At 65.3% G+C, this 15,208-nt stretch overlaps 3 protein-coding genes across 3 annotated transcripts; 2 read left to right on the top strand and 1 right to left on the bottom strand.

The window, feature by feature from the left end:
- Positions 1-509: 509 nt before the first annotated feature.
- Positions 510-3,490, bottom strand: LOC311214320 (fibulin-7-like; the record flags this gene model as incomplete). The annotated part of the gene is made up of 8 exons (XM_084294831.1): positions 510-870; positions 1,654-1,792; positions 1,901-2,038; positions 2,111-2,233; positions 2,336-2,461; positions 2,662-2,832; positions 2,956-3,112; positions 3,422-3,490. 8 exons carry the CDS (start codon positions 3,488-3,490, stop codon positions 510-512), a joined length of 1,284 nt encoding a protein of 427 aa, XP_084150957.1.
- A 1,769-nt stretch (positions 3,491-5,259) lies between these two features.
- On the top strand, positions 5,260-9,344 carry LOC311214319 (C-type lectin domain family 18 member A-like; the record flags this gene model as incomplete). Its single annotated transcript, XM_084294830.1, has 12 exons — positions 5,260-5,368; positions 5,884-5,975; positions 6,594-6,818; positions 6,939-7,036; positions 7,403-7,524; positions 7,617-7,724; positions 8,257-8,349; positions 8,412-8,518; positions 8,654-8,783; positions 8,915-9,011; positions 9,095-9,186; positions 9,307-9,344. The coding sequence occupies 12 exons, from the start codon at positions 5,260-5,262 to the stop codon at positions 9,342-9,344; spliced, it is 1,311 nt and encodes a 436-aa protein (XP_084150956.1).
- A 917-nt stretch (positions 9,345-10,261) lies between these two features.
- Positions 10,262-14,510, top strand: LOC311214318 (RNA-binding Raly-like protein; the record flags this gene model as incomplete). The annotated part of the gene is made up of 7 exons (XM_084294829.1): positions 10,262-10,298; positions 12,066-12,144; positions 13,354-13,404; positions 13,564-13,715; positions 13,898-14,011; positions 14,189-14,340; positions 14,472-14,510. 7 exons carry the CDS (start codon positions 10,262-10,264, stop codon positions 14,508-14,510), a joined length of 624 nt encoding a protein of 207 aa, XP_084150955.1.
- Positions 14,511-15,208: the final 698 nt, after the last annotated feature.

Below are 15,208 nucleotides of genomic sequence, written 5' to 3'. Positions count from 1 at the left end.
TGCCAAAGGGGCTGGGCACGAGCCAGACCCCCTGGCTGTGTGCAGCAGGACATTGTGTTCAGGGCAGAGCGAGGACATCCTTCCTACAGCTGTTTTTATTTTGTCAGAGGTTACAAGGCACGAGGAGCCAGACCTGCATGCTGGCGGGCTGCGGTGGCGGAGATAAGGAAAGGAGGGCGGGCACAGGTGGGCACGCAGCCTGGTCCCCCTGCAATGCACATCTCGTGCTGTGACCCCCACCGTGGCCTCTGGGGTCTTCCTTGCAGCCTTAGCAATGGCAGGATGCCTTCTGCGGTTGCTTTGCCCTAACAGCCGTGAGCAAGCATTGTGGGAGAGGAATTGGAGAATATCATAGAATATCCCGAGTTGGTACGGATCCACAGGGATCACTGAGTCCAACTCCTAGGTACGTCTCTAATGGGACAAGAACGGAGGTCACCAAGCTGAACCTGCTCCATCACTCCGCAGGACACACCCCGGCTTGGCCCCACATCCACCTCCAGCAGGGATCAGAACTCGTACGGGGACACGAAGGCCGTGACCTTGAAGATGTGCTTGCCCAGCAGCACCTTGCGGGAGAACTCGCTCATCTCCAGCTCCACCTCCAGCGTGGCCGGCCCCACCACCGGGCTGGTGAGCACCAGCTCTCCCGTCTGCCGGTCGGAGCGCCGCACGGCGAAGACGCCCTGGCCACGGCCGCCCATGATGGCGAAGCGCAGGCTGTCGCCCACGAAGCGGGTGGTGGACATCTTGAAGAGGACGCGGGGCACGCTGCGGTTGGCCTGGAGCGGCAGGTAGTGGAAGGAGATGGAGGTGGCAGCCAGGCGGCAGGCTCGGCTGTCCATGGGGCAGGGGTTCCTCTCGCACTGGCTACCAGGAGACAAGAGGTACCACGACTCAGCACCGTGGTTGGCAGCACTCTGGAGTTGCCTGCTTGCAAACGAGCTTATGGTGGCCTTTCAACCGCCCTGAGCACCTCCAGCCTCATGTCCTGTGGTGGAGCAACACAAGGAAGCCACATCCAAGGAGGTTCAGCCTTGGAGCTGTGTCCTTGGGCTGGGTATGGGATCTGGAGGCAGATCCACAGCCTGGAGCAGGGATCCTGCTCTGCTTGGGGTGCTGCAAGAGCTGTGCCAGGCGAGGGGGAAGCAGCCAGCGGGGCCGGCTGTGCTTGGCAGCTGTGCACAAAGCAGTTCAGTCTCGCAAGCAGGACCAGGGGGCTGTTTCCATGCTGGATTGCAGCCAGAGGCACTGCACGAACGTACAGAGGAGGGGAAATGGCGTCGTTCCCCCCCGGAGTCCTGGGCACCAGCGCTGCTGGCATTTGATTAATGCTCCAGTGAAGCCAGCCCGGAGCACGGCTCCCGGACAGAGGTGCTTTGCTCTGGCTGGAGCCCTGAGCACTGCACAGCGCCAAGATAAAGCCACCTTGTATTTGGGTGCTCCCGCCCACGCCCCCAACCACTGGCGTCTCAAAGCCTTTGGCACGAGGCATCCTGGAGCGTGCCAAGCACTCCCTGTGTGACAATTTGCCACCAGCACTCTCCTTGCTTGCTCCCTGGGTGCTATGATATGATTCCCTGGGCACGTGCAGGGCCTGTCTCCTCCTTTAAGAGGCTGTAATGTAATGTAATATAAACGCACAATACTCACAAGCTGGATGTCTTGACATAACTGGTGTTGTGGCGGGGCGGGGGGCACTTGGGGCGCACACAGCGGTAGCCCCCAAAGGTGTTGATGCAAAGCTCACCGTGGGTGCAGTTGTGCTGGCTGCCAGTGCACTCGTCGACATCTGTGGTGTGGCAAAAAGGGGGTGAACGGGGCCGGCCCCACACCTCCTGGCTGTGCAGGATGCTCCGTGCCACGGTGAGCACAGGATGCTTGTTGCCCTGGGTCTTACCCTCACAGGTGTTGCGGTCGGCATGGAGCACGTACCCCGGAGGGCAGAGGCAGCGGTAGGAGCCCGGGAGGTTGAGGCAGTCGTGGAGGCAGAGCCGGGTCTGGGGGCTGGGCTGGAAAAGCTGGCACTCATCGACATCTGCAGGGCACAGAGGGGATGGATTGGGGTGACCTGTCCCCACCGAGCCTCATCCCTCCTCATCCCCCGTACCTTGGCACACGCCTCCAGCTCGCATCTGGAAGCCGGTGTCGCAGCTGCAGTGCCGCGAGCCCGGGCGGCCCTCGGCACAACGGGGCTGGCGGCTGAAGGAGGAGTTGCTCAGCGTCACCCAGTCTGTGGGGAGGATGTGGTGTCACCACCAGGGAAGGATGGGATGTATGGAGCAGCCCTAATTTGAGCCCCTGTCGAGCTCAGGATGGGTCTGGGGGCACCTACAGGTGTAGACGGGGCTCTGGCAGCTGGTTCCCGACCAACCCCGTGGGCACAGGCACGTGTAGCTCTGGTTGCCATCCACGCAGGTCCCGCCGTTTGCACATGGGTTGCTGGAACAGTCATCAATACCTGGGGAGAAGGAGCTGATAAATACCACGAGACCAGGGCTGGGGAGCTGGAGAAGCCGATCCCTGCCCCTTCCTGCCACCCGGCCCCGCCGGGACGCAGCCCCGGTGCCCATCGCGGTGCCCTCTGGGCTGCTCCCGGCGCGGTCCCGTGGCCGGGAGCAGGGCGATGGAGGAGCTGTCCCCAAGCCCGCGCCACTTCACTTCTGCAGAAGGGCTGGGTGCCGCCCCAGGTGCGGTCACGCCGGCAGGTCCGTGTCTCCGAGCCCACCAGCCGAAAACCAGCGTCGCAGACGAAGTGAACGTCGTGGCCCACCCGTGCGCTCCGGCCCAGCTTCCTCCCGTTCGCGGGCACTGCCAGCTGCGGACAGGTCTCTGCAGACAGACAGACGGACACGGGTGAGGATGGGGACGGCACCCAGGCTGGAGCCAGCCCCAGTCCCTGTCTCAAAGCTTGGGATCCTGCCACAAGCTTCTCTCTCCGGTGCCGTGCGTTACCGTTGCGCTTGCTGGCCAGCCTCTGGACGCGGCTCTGCAGCGCCGAGAGCTGCTTCTTGAGGCTGCGCGTGCCCTGGAGGTGGGCAGCCTCCTGCGCCGACAGCAGCTTCTGCATCTGCCGCACGGTGCTGAGCACCTGCTGATGGCTCAGGCACTCCTGGGGGAAGGCAAGGTTCTCCCCGTCACCCGCCGGGCTGCACCCTGTCCCCTCCCATGCAGGCGGGCAGCACTTGGGGATGGTTGGGATGCTCTGAGCTCATCTCTCCCCATCCCACCGCGGGGTCTGTCTTTGCTTCTGCATCTGCTCCAACCCCAGCCCCCCTCCTGGCCCTACTCTGGTGCTGAGGGAACACCCCGGGTGGGTCCAGCATCCTCCCCAGCGGGGGCTGAGCCCCCAAACCACCCCCATGGCCCAGAGAAACCCCATGCATTGTGTCCGTGCCCATCTCGGGAGCGGGGTCCTTACCTGGGTGCTGCCGAGGGGCAGCTGCAGGACGCACAGAGCCACCCAGGCTGGCAGCAGGACGAGCAGCATCGTGGCGGGGCTGGCTGCTGCCACACAGGCTGCAAGGACGAGATGCCAGCAGTCCGGTCCTGCCCCACTCCCACAGAGACACCAAGAGAAGACCGAGGTCCCCTCCCCACCCCAGGCCACCCCGTACTCCTGCGGCCACATCCCCAGCACTGAAGGACCCCACCACCACCCCAAGCACCCCAAAGACTCCCTCAGCCCCCCCCCCACGGTGACACGGCACCGCCACTGCCATGTGGCATCACCCCAAGGCCACCTCACCCACAGACCTGCTGGGCTCTCCCACGGAGGGACCTGGCCAGGTTTCGGGGGCTCTGTGAGGAGGGACGTGCCCCAGGCACCCAGCCCAGCTCGACCCCTTTTGGTCTCTCCCTCGCAGCCGCGCGCTCCTCCGCTCGCTGGGATTTCTCCTTGGCGCGTGTGTGCGTGCCTGAGTGTTTGTTGGTTTTTCCCCTGCCCGAGCCGTAGGAAAGTTTCCTCTTGGCACCCGCGCTGGCCTCTCCCTTCCCTCTCCGCAGATCAGAGGGTTTGGGGCCTTTCATGTCACACGGGCAGCAGATGCCGGCTTTCCCTGCGGACGCGGCTCACATGGGCCGGCCGGGGCCAGGCGCTGGCTGTCACGGTGCTCGCAGTGCTACCGGTGCACAAAATGCACAGGGGTGCACAGGATGGGGCTGATCCGGCGTGTGGGATGGGAACAGGGAAGGTTCCAGGACAAGGGGTGGCTTTGGGGTCTGCATCAGGGCAGGGCGGGGAGCTGGGCGTCACTGCAGGCTGGGTTAGCGTTAGGGTTGGCATCAGCATCGGGGTGTGGGTTAATGTTAGGGTCAGGGCGAGGGTTGGGGATGCTCCCAGACTGTCCTGTATGGGAAGGGCTGGCCTCACTTGATTCCTCAGGAGGGGGAATGGCAGTGGGTGACTGTCCCCCGGCCACCCCTGAGGCTGGAAGCCCAGGAAGGTGCCATCAGGCTGGGACACGGAGCTCCAGCATCACTCACACTGCAGGATCCGGGACAAGAGGGGAGCAAGAACCACGGCAGCAGCACAGGGGACACGGGCTGTTTTCTGGGATGGGCTGTAGGGGCTCAGACCCTCCCGACACCCCAAGCAGGCTGACACTGCCGGTGGGGGTGTCAGCACTGGATGTGCACAGTCGTGAGCAGGACACCGACGGGCTGCGATAGCCCCTTGCTTTTGGGGGCTCACCGTGATGGGGCTCAGACATTTCCCTCTACCAAGGGATCCCCCCCAAGCCGGGGCAGAGCCCCCGCAGCAGAGCCCCCCCCGTCCAACCCCAAGCATCTCTCCCACCCCGTATCCACGCTGCCCAGCTCCCCGGAGCGGGAATTTGGCCTCGTGCCCACGGCTCCCTCCCCGGTGGTGTGCATTACCTCCCCGGCATGTTTAATTCATGGGGCAGGAAGAAAGCAAGCAGTGGGGCTGGGGGGCGATGCCGCCGTCCCCCAGTCCCTGGGATCCCGGCTTTCCTGTCCCCAGCACGGTGGCGGGGCTGGGACCGAGCCCCCCGTTTGCACCCACCCTGTGTGCTCGGCGGAGGGGCCCCCGAGCTGTCTCCACCGCCCGCGTCTGTTTTGACAGAGCTATTACTCACCCGTCAACCTTTTGTTCGGGCTGACCAGCAGTGCCTGTCTGAAGTCCTGAATAGGATCAAATCTTGGAAGCAGACACACAGGCACGCAGGACCAGCTCGTCCCTCCCCAAATCCTCCCTTCCCTCCCAAATCTTCCCTTCCGTGAGAGCTGCTGCGGGGCATGGAGGACGGCAGGGGTCCGGCCGGCCGGCTCCTGGTGCTGCTGGCCTGCCTGGCCTGGAGGCTGGGCGAGACGGAGAAGCTGTCCCCGCTGGCTCCGGGGCCCCGAGGTAACGGGGAGAGGGGACAGGGGGGCTCACTGCCCATGGCAGGGCTTGGGGGGACAGCTTGGGAAGTCCCTAAGGGGATGGGATGATTGCGCCCCAGTCTTGTCCCTAACCAGGTGCTCCCCAGGAGGGCAGGGGTCTGGGGTGGTGATGGGGATGCGGGGCTGGTGGTGGGGACATGGGGCTGGTAATAGGGACACGGGGCTGGTAATAGGGACACGGGTACAGTGATGGGGGCTTGGGGCTGGTGACAGATCCATCCCAGAGGGAGGCAGTGCGGTGCCCAACACCCCGATGCCATCTGGGGACCGGGCGCATTCCCGGTGGTCTCGCCTCCCCCTGCCCGGCCCCTGTCCCCTTTGTGCTCCTGCCCAAAAGCGCTTCCTTCGCTCCCCTCCGGTCTCCATGGAGACCCGGGAGCCTTCCCCATATCCCTGGCTGCCACGTGGGACCGGCCGTGGTGGGGGCACCCGCTCGGCCCCCGGCCCCAGCCCCCGGCCGCCCCTCGCCCTCCGCAGCTCTCAGCACGAAGGAGACCTTCCTGGTGCTCTCGCTGCACAACAAGCTGAGGAGCAAAGTGCAGCCGCCCGCTGCCAACATGCAGAAGCTGGTGAGTGCCCCAGGACTCTTCCAGACCCAGTGCACACCAAGGGCTGGTCCCTCGGGGTCCCCAATGTCCCATGATGGTCCTCTGATGTCCCCCTGATACTTACTCGACATCTCCTGGTGGTTGACCCATCTTCTGGTGGTCCCCAGTCATCTCCTGGTGGTGCCCAGGTCACCAAACATCCACTGCTTGTTCCCAGTCACCTCCTGGTGGTCACCAGTCACCTCTTGGTGGTTGCCCAACATCTTCTGGTGGTCAGCCACGTCCCGATGGTCCCCAATCACCTCCTTGTGGTTGCCCAACAACTCCTGGTGGTCCTTGGTCACCTCTTGGTAGTCCCCAACCATCCCCTGCTGGTCAGTCATGCCCTGGTGGTCCCCACTCACCTCCTGATGGTTGCCCAACATTTCCTGGTGGTCTCCAGTCACTTCTTGGTGGTCCCCAATCATCTCCTGGTGGTCACATTACATCCTGGTGGTCCCCATTCATCTCCTGGTGGTTGCCCACCATCCCCTGGTGTTCCCCAATCACCTGGTGGTTGTCCAACCCCCCCATTTGCCCCCTATCACCCCGTGGGTGCCTCCACAACGCCCCCACCACCCCCACCCGCTGTCCCAGCAGGAGTGGAGCGAGGAGCTGGCGCAGCTGGCGACGGCACGGGTGGCCGGCTGCCTGGCATCCCCCGCTCCCCCGCCGGCCCCGCAGCTGGGCTGGAGCGAGACCCTGCTCCCGGCGGGCGCCGGGGGCTTCGTCGAGCTGCTGGAGCGCTGGTTCGCCGAGGGGCGCCGCTACGACTACGGGGCGGCACGCTGCGCCGGCAACACCACCTGCAAGCACTACACGCAGGTAGGGCAAGGCACGAGGGGCACAAGGGGCACAAGGGGCACGAGGGGCACGAGGGGCGCGAGGGGAGGTGGGCGGGTGGCCGGGGGGCGTCAGCGCGTGACGGTGCCCCCTCTCCTGCAGCTGGTGTGGGCGACGTCGGGGCGGGTGGGCTGCGGCCGGCAGCTCTGCACCGGGACCCGGGGCCGCAGCCAGGCCTTCGCCTGCGCCTACTGGCCGGGGTAAGGGGCTGGGGGGCGGGGCCTGGGGGGAGGGGGCGGGGCTAAGGTGGGCGGGGCTGTGGTGGGCGGGGTCTGGGTGTGAGGGTGGGGCAGGGGAGGGTGGGGTGGGATTGGGCCGGCTGTGGGGGTGGGTGGGGTCTGGGTGGGGTGGGCGGGGTTTGTGTTAATAGAGGGCGGGGCGTGTGGTGTGGGCGGGGCTCTGTGTGTTTAGGGGCGTGGCTTTGCCCAGAAGGGGGCGTGGCTTGGTGCTCTTGCTCCAATAAGGGTGTGTGGCTTGGGTCGAGTGGGCGTGGTCATCATTTTTTTGGGCGTGGCAATGGGTGGGGCTTGTTGTGGCCCCGCCTCCCAGCTGCCCTCCCCGGGTAGGGGCAACTGGGAGCTGTCCGGGGCGCCCATCGCCCCCTACCAGCGCGGGCCCTGGTGCTCGCTCTGCACCGCCGGCCTCTCCGGATGCTTCAAGTCCTGGGACCACGGCGGCGGGCTCTGCGGTGAGTCCCCGCGCACCCCCCCGGCCAGCAGCCCCCCACACCTGGCCGTGCCCAGCCCCTGAGCACCGCCTGCCCCCCGTGTGCCCACCCAGAGGTCCCCAGGAACCCGTGCCGCATGAGCTGCAGGAACGGCGGGCACCTCAACGTCAGCTCCTGCCGGTGCCACTGCCCCCCCGGCTACACGGGGCGCTACTGCCAAGGTGAGCGCCTGCTGGGGTGGACGAGGACGAGCTGGATGCTGGCAGCACGAGGCAGGCGCGTGAGCGGTGCACACGCGAGTGCCCGGTGCGTGTGTAGGGTGAGTGTGGTGCTCGGGGGCGAGCAGTGCATGTGTGTGCAGGGCTGGTTGCAGCATGCGGGGCATGCACGTGCAAGGTGAGCACAGGGCGTGCACGCTTGGTTCCCTGTGTGCATGGCTGGTGCTGCGTGTGAGGGGTTGGTGCAGTGCATGCAGGTGCGTGGTGCAGTGCGCACGTGTCCATGGTCAGTGCTGTGCATGCATGGGCATGGTTGGTGCAGCACACGTGTGCACAGCTGGCGCAGTGCATGCCTCGTTGCAATGTTTGCTGCTGTGCATGTGTGTGCATGGTCCGTGCAGTGCCCGTGGCCTGCTTGCTGTATGTGCATGCAGTAACTCAGCACGTGCACGCAGATCATGCAGCACACGGGCAAGGGAGGACGGTTCTGGGGCCGGCTGCCCCGTGGCGACCTCATTCTGTGCCTTTTTGCCAGTGCGGTGCAGCGTGCAGTGCCTCCACGGGAAGTTCAGGCAGGAGGAGTGCTCCTGCCTCTGCGACGCTGGCTACGGTGGCGCTGAGTGCGGCGGTGAGTGGGGGCTGCCCCGAGGCCGGGGGGGTGTCCCTGGTGTCGCTGACCTGTGCCCGCAGCCAGGGTCCGGTTCCCCTTCCACACCTGTGATGTGACGATCGATGGCGACTGCTTCATGGTGTCCCCCGAGGCCGACACGTACTACGGAGCCAAGGCCAAGTGCCAGGTGAGCCCCGTCCCTCCTAAAACGTCCCAGAGCCCCATGGCTCGGGCCACGGTGGTCACTTGTGGACCCCAAGCCTGTGCTGGGGAGCAGAGGAGCAGATCTGAGCCGCCCGCTGCCTCCGTGGCTTCCCTCCAGGAGAAAGGGGCCATGCTGGCCCAAGTCAGCAATCAGAAGGTGCAGGACATCCTGGCCTTCTTCCTCAGCCGCCTGGAGAGCAGCAACAGGGTGACAGACACCGACTTTGAGACCCGAAACTTCTGGATCGGTGAGTCCTACCGGGGTGCTGCTGGACATCCCACCCCCCAATGGACATCCCACCCCCCTAATGGACATCCCACCCCTACAATGGACATCCCACCCCTACAATGGACATCCCACCCCTCTGGCTCCCCTCAGGTCTCACCTACAAGACGTCCAAGGCTTCGTTCCGCTGGGACACGGGCGAGCCTTCCACCTTCACCAGTTTTGCTTTCGGGCAGCCGGACAATCAGGGGTAGGTGCCCACTGGTGTCCTGGCACCACGGGAGACGTGGTGACCTCCGTGCTGCCACCCTGTCCCTCTCCCCTCCCGCACAGGTTCGGGAACTGTGTGGAGATGCAGGCATCATCTGCTTTCAACTGGAACGACCAGCGCTGCAAGACCCGGAACCGGTACCTCTGCCAGTTCGGTGAGCGTGTGGCCACAGCCCCCAAGGGGTCTCCTCCATCCCGTTTGTGTGACTGGGAGCATCCCGATGGAGGTGCCACCTTCTGGGCATGGGGAGCGCTGATTTTGTTTCCCATTGCAGCCCAGGAGCACATTTCCCAGTGGCAGCGGGACCCCTGAGCGGGCAGCCCCAGGCTGTGCCCCCTGCCCACTGTGAGGGCATCTCCAGCAGCAGCTGGGGAAGGGGACAGGGGACAAGCGTGGCACTGGGACTGGCCGAGAAGGGCACACGCTGTGCATCAGCATCCTAGATGCGGTGTCATCTGCTCCTCACCTTCCTCTGTTGACAACCACCATGGCAAGGAGATGCCCAGCCTGGGACAGCTTAAACGGGTGGCCAGGGAGGAGCCAGGCGGGGCCTTTGGGTGGCACACACCTTGGCATGGCTCAGGGTGAGGGCCAGGCTCAGCGTGGTGTCACCGGCAGCAGGACACGGGCGTCACCACGAAGCCACCAGCCTGGTGCCGCGGGTCCCCTGCCACCAACTGGGCAGATAACAAAGACCTCTCCATTTGGAAGAGCCCTTTTGTCTCCTTGACCTCTTCGTTTCGGCCACGGCCCCCACCCTGCCCACGCTGCACCCAGGGGCTGGCGCTTGGCTGGTGCCCAGTGTCCCCAGCGGGTCTCAGCAGCCGTGGCGGGGACACGGGGACACGGTGTGCGGGTGGGATGGAGCCGGACCACGGGGCTACGAGGGTCCTGCAGAGGATGCGGGGGGTCCTGCGGAGGCCAGAAGCGCCCCCCAGGACGGGACACGTCTCCTGGGAAGGGACCGGCACCGGCCGTCCCCCCGTGGCGCACGGGACGCGGGGCGCACGGAGAGCGCGGAGCCTCCCCCGGCGGGGCTCGGGGGACCCCCGGCATGGGGGGCAGCTGGGAACCGGGGGGGTCTCGCCCACCCCCGGCCGCCCCCGCCGTGGTTCGCCCCGCTCCCCCTGCCGTCGGCGGCGTGGTACGGCTCGGGGGCGGCGCGCTCGGCCCGGAGCCGCTCGGGGGGGGCCGTGCCGGGCCGTGCCGGGCCGGGCTCCGGCGGGGCCATGAGCGCGGCGGGCGGGCGGGACGCCTGCTGGAGATGTGAGTACCGGGCACCGGGAGGATGGAGGGGACGGGGGGGGGCCGCGGGGAAGGTGAGCGGCACGGCCCCGGCACGGCCCCGGCCAGGGATGCTCCTTGGCGGCGGGATGCTCCGCGCAACGGGGGGCGTCCTCCCGGAGCCGCACCGCGATGTCCCCGCTCCTCCCCCGGCACGGGGCTGTGCGCCGCCACCCGGGGGGCCTCCCGTGGCCCCTTCCCCAGTGCCTGTCCCTCCCCAGGACGAGGATGTCCCCTGGTAGCGGGATGTCCCCGTGCCATCACCCCCAGGCCAAGGACATCCCCACCAGTTTGGGGCAGGAGCCCCAGCACAGAACCAGTGTCCCAGGGGTGATGGAGCCCTTCTGGATCTGGTCCCCTTGCCCCGATTGACCCCCTCAGCATGTCACAGGACACCACAGGTACAGAGCCACCCCCCCGTGTGACACTCACATGCGGCTCCATGCAAGGCGTCGAGCTGCTGGGGGACGAGGGACACGCCACGAGGGGCTGCTGAGGGCATGGGGCGGGTGGGGGGACACACTGAAAGCAAGCAGTGCATCGGTGGAGTGAGTCCTATGGGAGCTGTCTGCATCGCTGGGAGTCACAGCTGGTGGTGGTTACGGTGCTGGTGACACCCATGGGACAGCTGGTGGTGGTTATGGTGCTTGTGACCACGCAAGAGGGAGAACTCAACACAGCCACCAGCTCCTATCCCAGGGGTTTGGGAGCTGCCAGCCTGTGCTGCCTGATCCTCCAGGATCCGGGCTTTTTTTTTTGCTCTTTTTTGATTCCTTCCTAAGCCCTTGACCCACTACCTGTCACGGTGTGGGAAAGCAAATGTAACCCCAGGGCTGTAGGGGAGGAAGCCGAGCGGATCCTGGTGATTGCCACCTCGCCACCCGGCTCCAACCCGAGCACGGGAGGTGGGAAGCCAGCAGTGAGCACCCGGAGAGGAATCGGGCTGCGAGCGACACGGGGAGCGGCTGTAATGAGGAGAGCTCTGCCGGGAGATTTCGCGTTGTTCCTCCAGCCAAAATCACAACATTAAATCTATCTCGATGTTAGCAAGGAGCTGCAGCGATGGCTCTCAGGGAAATACTCTTGATGGAAGCTGGCTTTAAATGGACTTTACACGGCTGGGAACTGGCTACGGGGTCGCAAAGAGGTGGTGCTGGGAGCGGAGCCTCGGTGCTGCGGGAGAGGACGAGCAGGGGGCAAGGAGATGCCCGTCGGTGACCTCCTGGTGAAGCCCCCAGGAATTAGCAGATGTCAGGAGATGCGGCAGCCCCCTGGTGCCTGGTACAGCTCTGGGCACATCAGGGCTGAGGCTGGTGGCAGCACATCTAGGGACAGGCGTGGAGCACCTCATGAAGCCGTGGGCTCCTTTGGGTGCCACGTCCCCATCATCGGTGTCCAGCTTGATCCGGGTTGCTCCAAAAAATACCTAAATTCCTCGTCAGGCAGATTCACCACAGCAGCGGGGACATATCTGTGGGGATTAATTACCCTTGTTACCAGAGCTGCTTCCTAATGGGGACATATGGGGCTCGTGGGGCCTGCGGGGTGTCCACAGGGTGTCCACGGCTGCAGGGACAGCCGGGGTGGTCCCCATCCTCCTGCTGCTTCTCTGGGGGTTTGGCTTAGAGGGAGCTGGTGGCTGCGACGCAGATGCTGAAAGCTCCAGCAGGAGAGGAGCCATCCGGCGGGGCTCCCGGTTCTCGTTCTGTTTCTGCACTGCTCATTCCCCTGCTCTCTCTCCCCCCTCAGATCTGGACATGGCCAGGGAGGCCAAGCCGAGCCGGGCCAGGCTGGGCCAGAAGAGGCAGCACAGCAGCAGCCTGTACCAGTGAGTGCCGTGGCGTGGTGGGGAGGGCATGGAAGTGGGGGGAGCTCCTCTTCCTCACACTGCTCTTCATCCCTTCAGTCCTTCTTTCGCATGCCCTTGGTGGTGGATGCTCACCTGGCTCCATAGGATGTCCCGACCCTGTCCCCGTGGGCACCTCCCTAACCCTAACCCCAACCCTAACCCTAACCCTAACCCTCCTCACCAAGGGTCTGAGGCTTCTTCTACCCAGGAGAAGAGAAGATCCCTGTGGTCTCCATGTGGTTGCAGTTTGGGCTTTTAAATGAGGTCCCTTGGGAGACAGGTGCCCAAGCAGAGAGCTGGGGGCATGGTGTCCTACCCATGCGGGGATGGGGGCCACCAGCAGAAGGATAGGTCCCTGTCCCTGTGTGAGTTCAGCTCCTGGGCTCCGCAGGGACCCTCGTCCCTGCTGGGTGCCACACGGGCACGTGGCACAGAGGGGACCAGAGCCAGCACCGGGCTCTGCCTCTCGTTAGAGAGCTTCTGGATTGAATTAATTGCTCTGCCCGTTGCCATGGCACCGGGGCCATGCAGGGAGGCAGCGCTGGCAGGGCAGGGACCGCGGTCCCCGTGGCTGCTGGAGCACGGAGCCGCTGCATCGCTCTTCCCGCGGGATGCTCTGAGGAGCCGCGCTCATCCACAGCAAATCCCATCTCAGGGTCACACCGCAGAGCGAGGCCAGCACGTGGCGAGCCGGTGACCGCACGCGTCCGGCTTCGTGCGTAGAAATGGCAGGAGGCACACCGCAAGTCCCGGGGTGCTCCTTCCTCCCCGGCGGGACACGCTGCCCTGGTGGCAGCAAGGGACAGAGCGCAGGTGCCCGAGGCTGCTGTGGCAGCGGCGATGCTCTGAGCTTTGTCTCACCTCGTGCAAGGCTGAATCCAGCGCTCATCGACTCCGCGAGAGCTGAAGCAGCAAAATGAGCATCAGCGCCTTGCCTCCTCCGTGGTGTGTGATTTATTGCCAGCGTGCCGGCTCCCCGCGCGGGAGGCAGCTTGGTGACAGATCGCCTCTTAATTTGGAGCTGAACGAGCTGTCGGCGTGCTCCCGCAGCCAGGGACTGTGAAATTCAACATCAGCCAGCTCCAAACCCAGAGCCCCGCTCCCGGGGATGGGGACACACGGTGGGCGGCTGTCCCTGCCCTGCGGTGCCACGGCTGGTGACTTGCTGTCCTCTGTCCCCTCCCGCAGCAGTAACTGTGACCTGGACTACGATCTCTACAGGGACGACTTCCCGTACCGGTAAGCGTGGCGGCACAAAGTGGGGGCCCCAGGAAGGCAGCCCCAGCACCCTGGCAGAGGCTGCGCTGCCACCAAGCAGCACCCATGCCGGGGCTGTGCCAGTTATTGGGGTGGGGGCAGCGTTTTTATGCTCACGCTGCTTTTTTTGTGCCCTCGCAGGGTGTACGAGTACCAGAAGATCCCACCCCTCATTAACCGCATCCCCGTCAAGGCCAGGAGAACTCACACAGGAGCAGGAGGCAAAAGCAGCCCGAGCCCCCAGCCCGGGACACGGAGCAGCAGCAGCAGCTCCACGGGGACACGGACAAAACGTGAGCGGGACGGGGTGGCTGGGCTGGAGGGGCTGGGTCCTGCGGGAGGCAACGAGCCAGGGAGCCTGGCTGCGTGCCTCTCGGTGCGTTGCAGCAGTGCCTGTGCCCACGCCTCTTGCTCGGTGCTGACCTCGTTGTTACGAGGTATGGGTTGGGATCCCAACAGCTCCTCTCGCCCGCAGTGCGAGCCGAGGAGCTGCACTCCATCAAGGGGGAGCTGAGCCAGATCAAGGCGCAGGTGGACAGCCTGCTGGAGAGCCTGGAGCGCATGGACCAGCGGAGAGAGCGACTCTCGGGTGAGGGATGCTGCCTGCCCCGGACCCTGCCGAGTCCAAACCCTGCTGAGACATTCCCTGCACCGGTCCCCTCCCCTCGTCCCCTTTGGTGCCATGGGGCTTTGCCCCCTGCCCTGTGAGCACGGGGCTGGTGCTCTGCACGGGCACGCCGAGCTCCTGCTGTCGCTGTCCCCGCAGGGTGCAAGGAGAGCGAGAAGAAGAGGGCGGAGGCGGGCGCAGCGTCACCATCCCCGGTGGGAGAGGGCTCCCGGGGCAAGGAGGGGACAGGAGGGGACGGGCACCTGTGTGCCATCGACAGCGCGGAGGAGAGCACGGACACAGAGGAGACGGTAGGGCAGGGGCCAGCTGCCTTCCCCCAGCTCCCTGCTTTGCCAAAACCGGGTCCTGGTGGGCTCTGGAAGGGACACGCCGTGCTCCCCGGGGTGCACCCGAGTGCCCCGCTCTGCTTTTCTCCTTGCAGATGAAAACGCACATCTCGGACCCCGAGGGGAGCCACTAGACGGACTGGGCATGCTGGAGCCTTCCCGGCGTGCCAGCAGCTCCTGTCTTGTGCCCGTCTTTCTTTCGAGGCTTCCAGCTCGTGCCACGCTGGTGCCAGGTGCCCGCTCCCGGCACTCGCATCCCCTGCCATGGTGCCAGCAGCCCCGTGTCCCACCCTGGCCAGCCACGGTGAGAGAAGTCTGTGTTTGAGTGCGCTTTGGGTTTGTTTTTGTTTTTTGTTCCTCCTGTTTTCCACCTGGGGATAAGTACACAGGGAGGGCAGAAGGCCCACGTCCCGAAGGAGCAGCAGCCTGGAGCAGAAATCCACGGTGTCCTCCCTCCTTGGATAAAGTGTCCCATGCACACCGGTCACATCCCAAACCCTTACCCCCAGCTCGTGGTGCTGGAGGCGACCGCCCTAAAGCGGAGCCAGAGGGGCTCTCAGCACAGGACAAAGCCCCAGCCCCGTGCCACCAGCACCATGGCACAGGGTCTGGGGGCTCCCAGTTGCCTGTGGATTTTCCTCACCGGTTCCCCCAGGACTCCCACCCTGCTCCTGGGGGCAGGACGGAGCCTCTGCCCCGGGAAGTCGCACCCCCAGCCCCGCTCCCCCCGTCCCGCAGAGCCATGCCACGTGTCCGTGTCCCTCGTTCCTAGGTCGTCCTTCGCGCTGGTAGGAAGTTGTTCTGTATCTCTAATTTGCTCTGGTAAAAGAGT

The sequence above is a fragment of the Netta rufina genome, assembly GCF_964035555.1.
Source record: "Netta rufina genome assembly, chromosome: 13".
Taxonomy (NCBI): Eukaryota; Metazoa; Chordata; class Aves; order Anseriformes; family Anatidae; genus Netta; species Netta rufina.
Note: the sequence above shows the minus strand (reverse complement) of the source record. Positions and strands in the feature narration are given on the sequence as shown.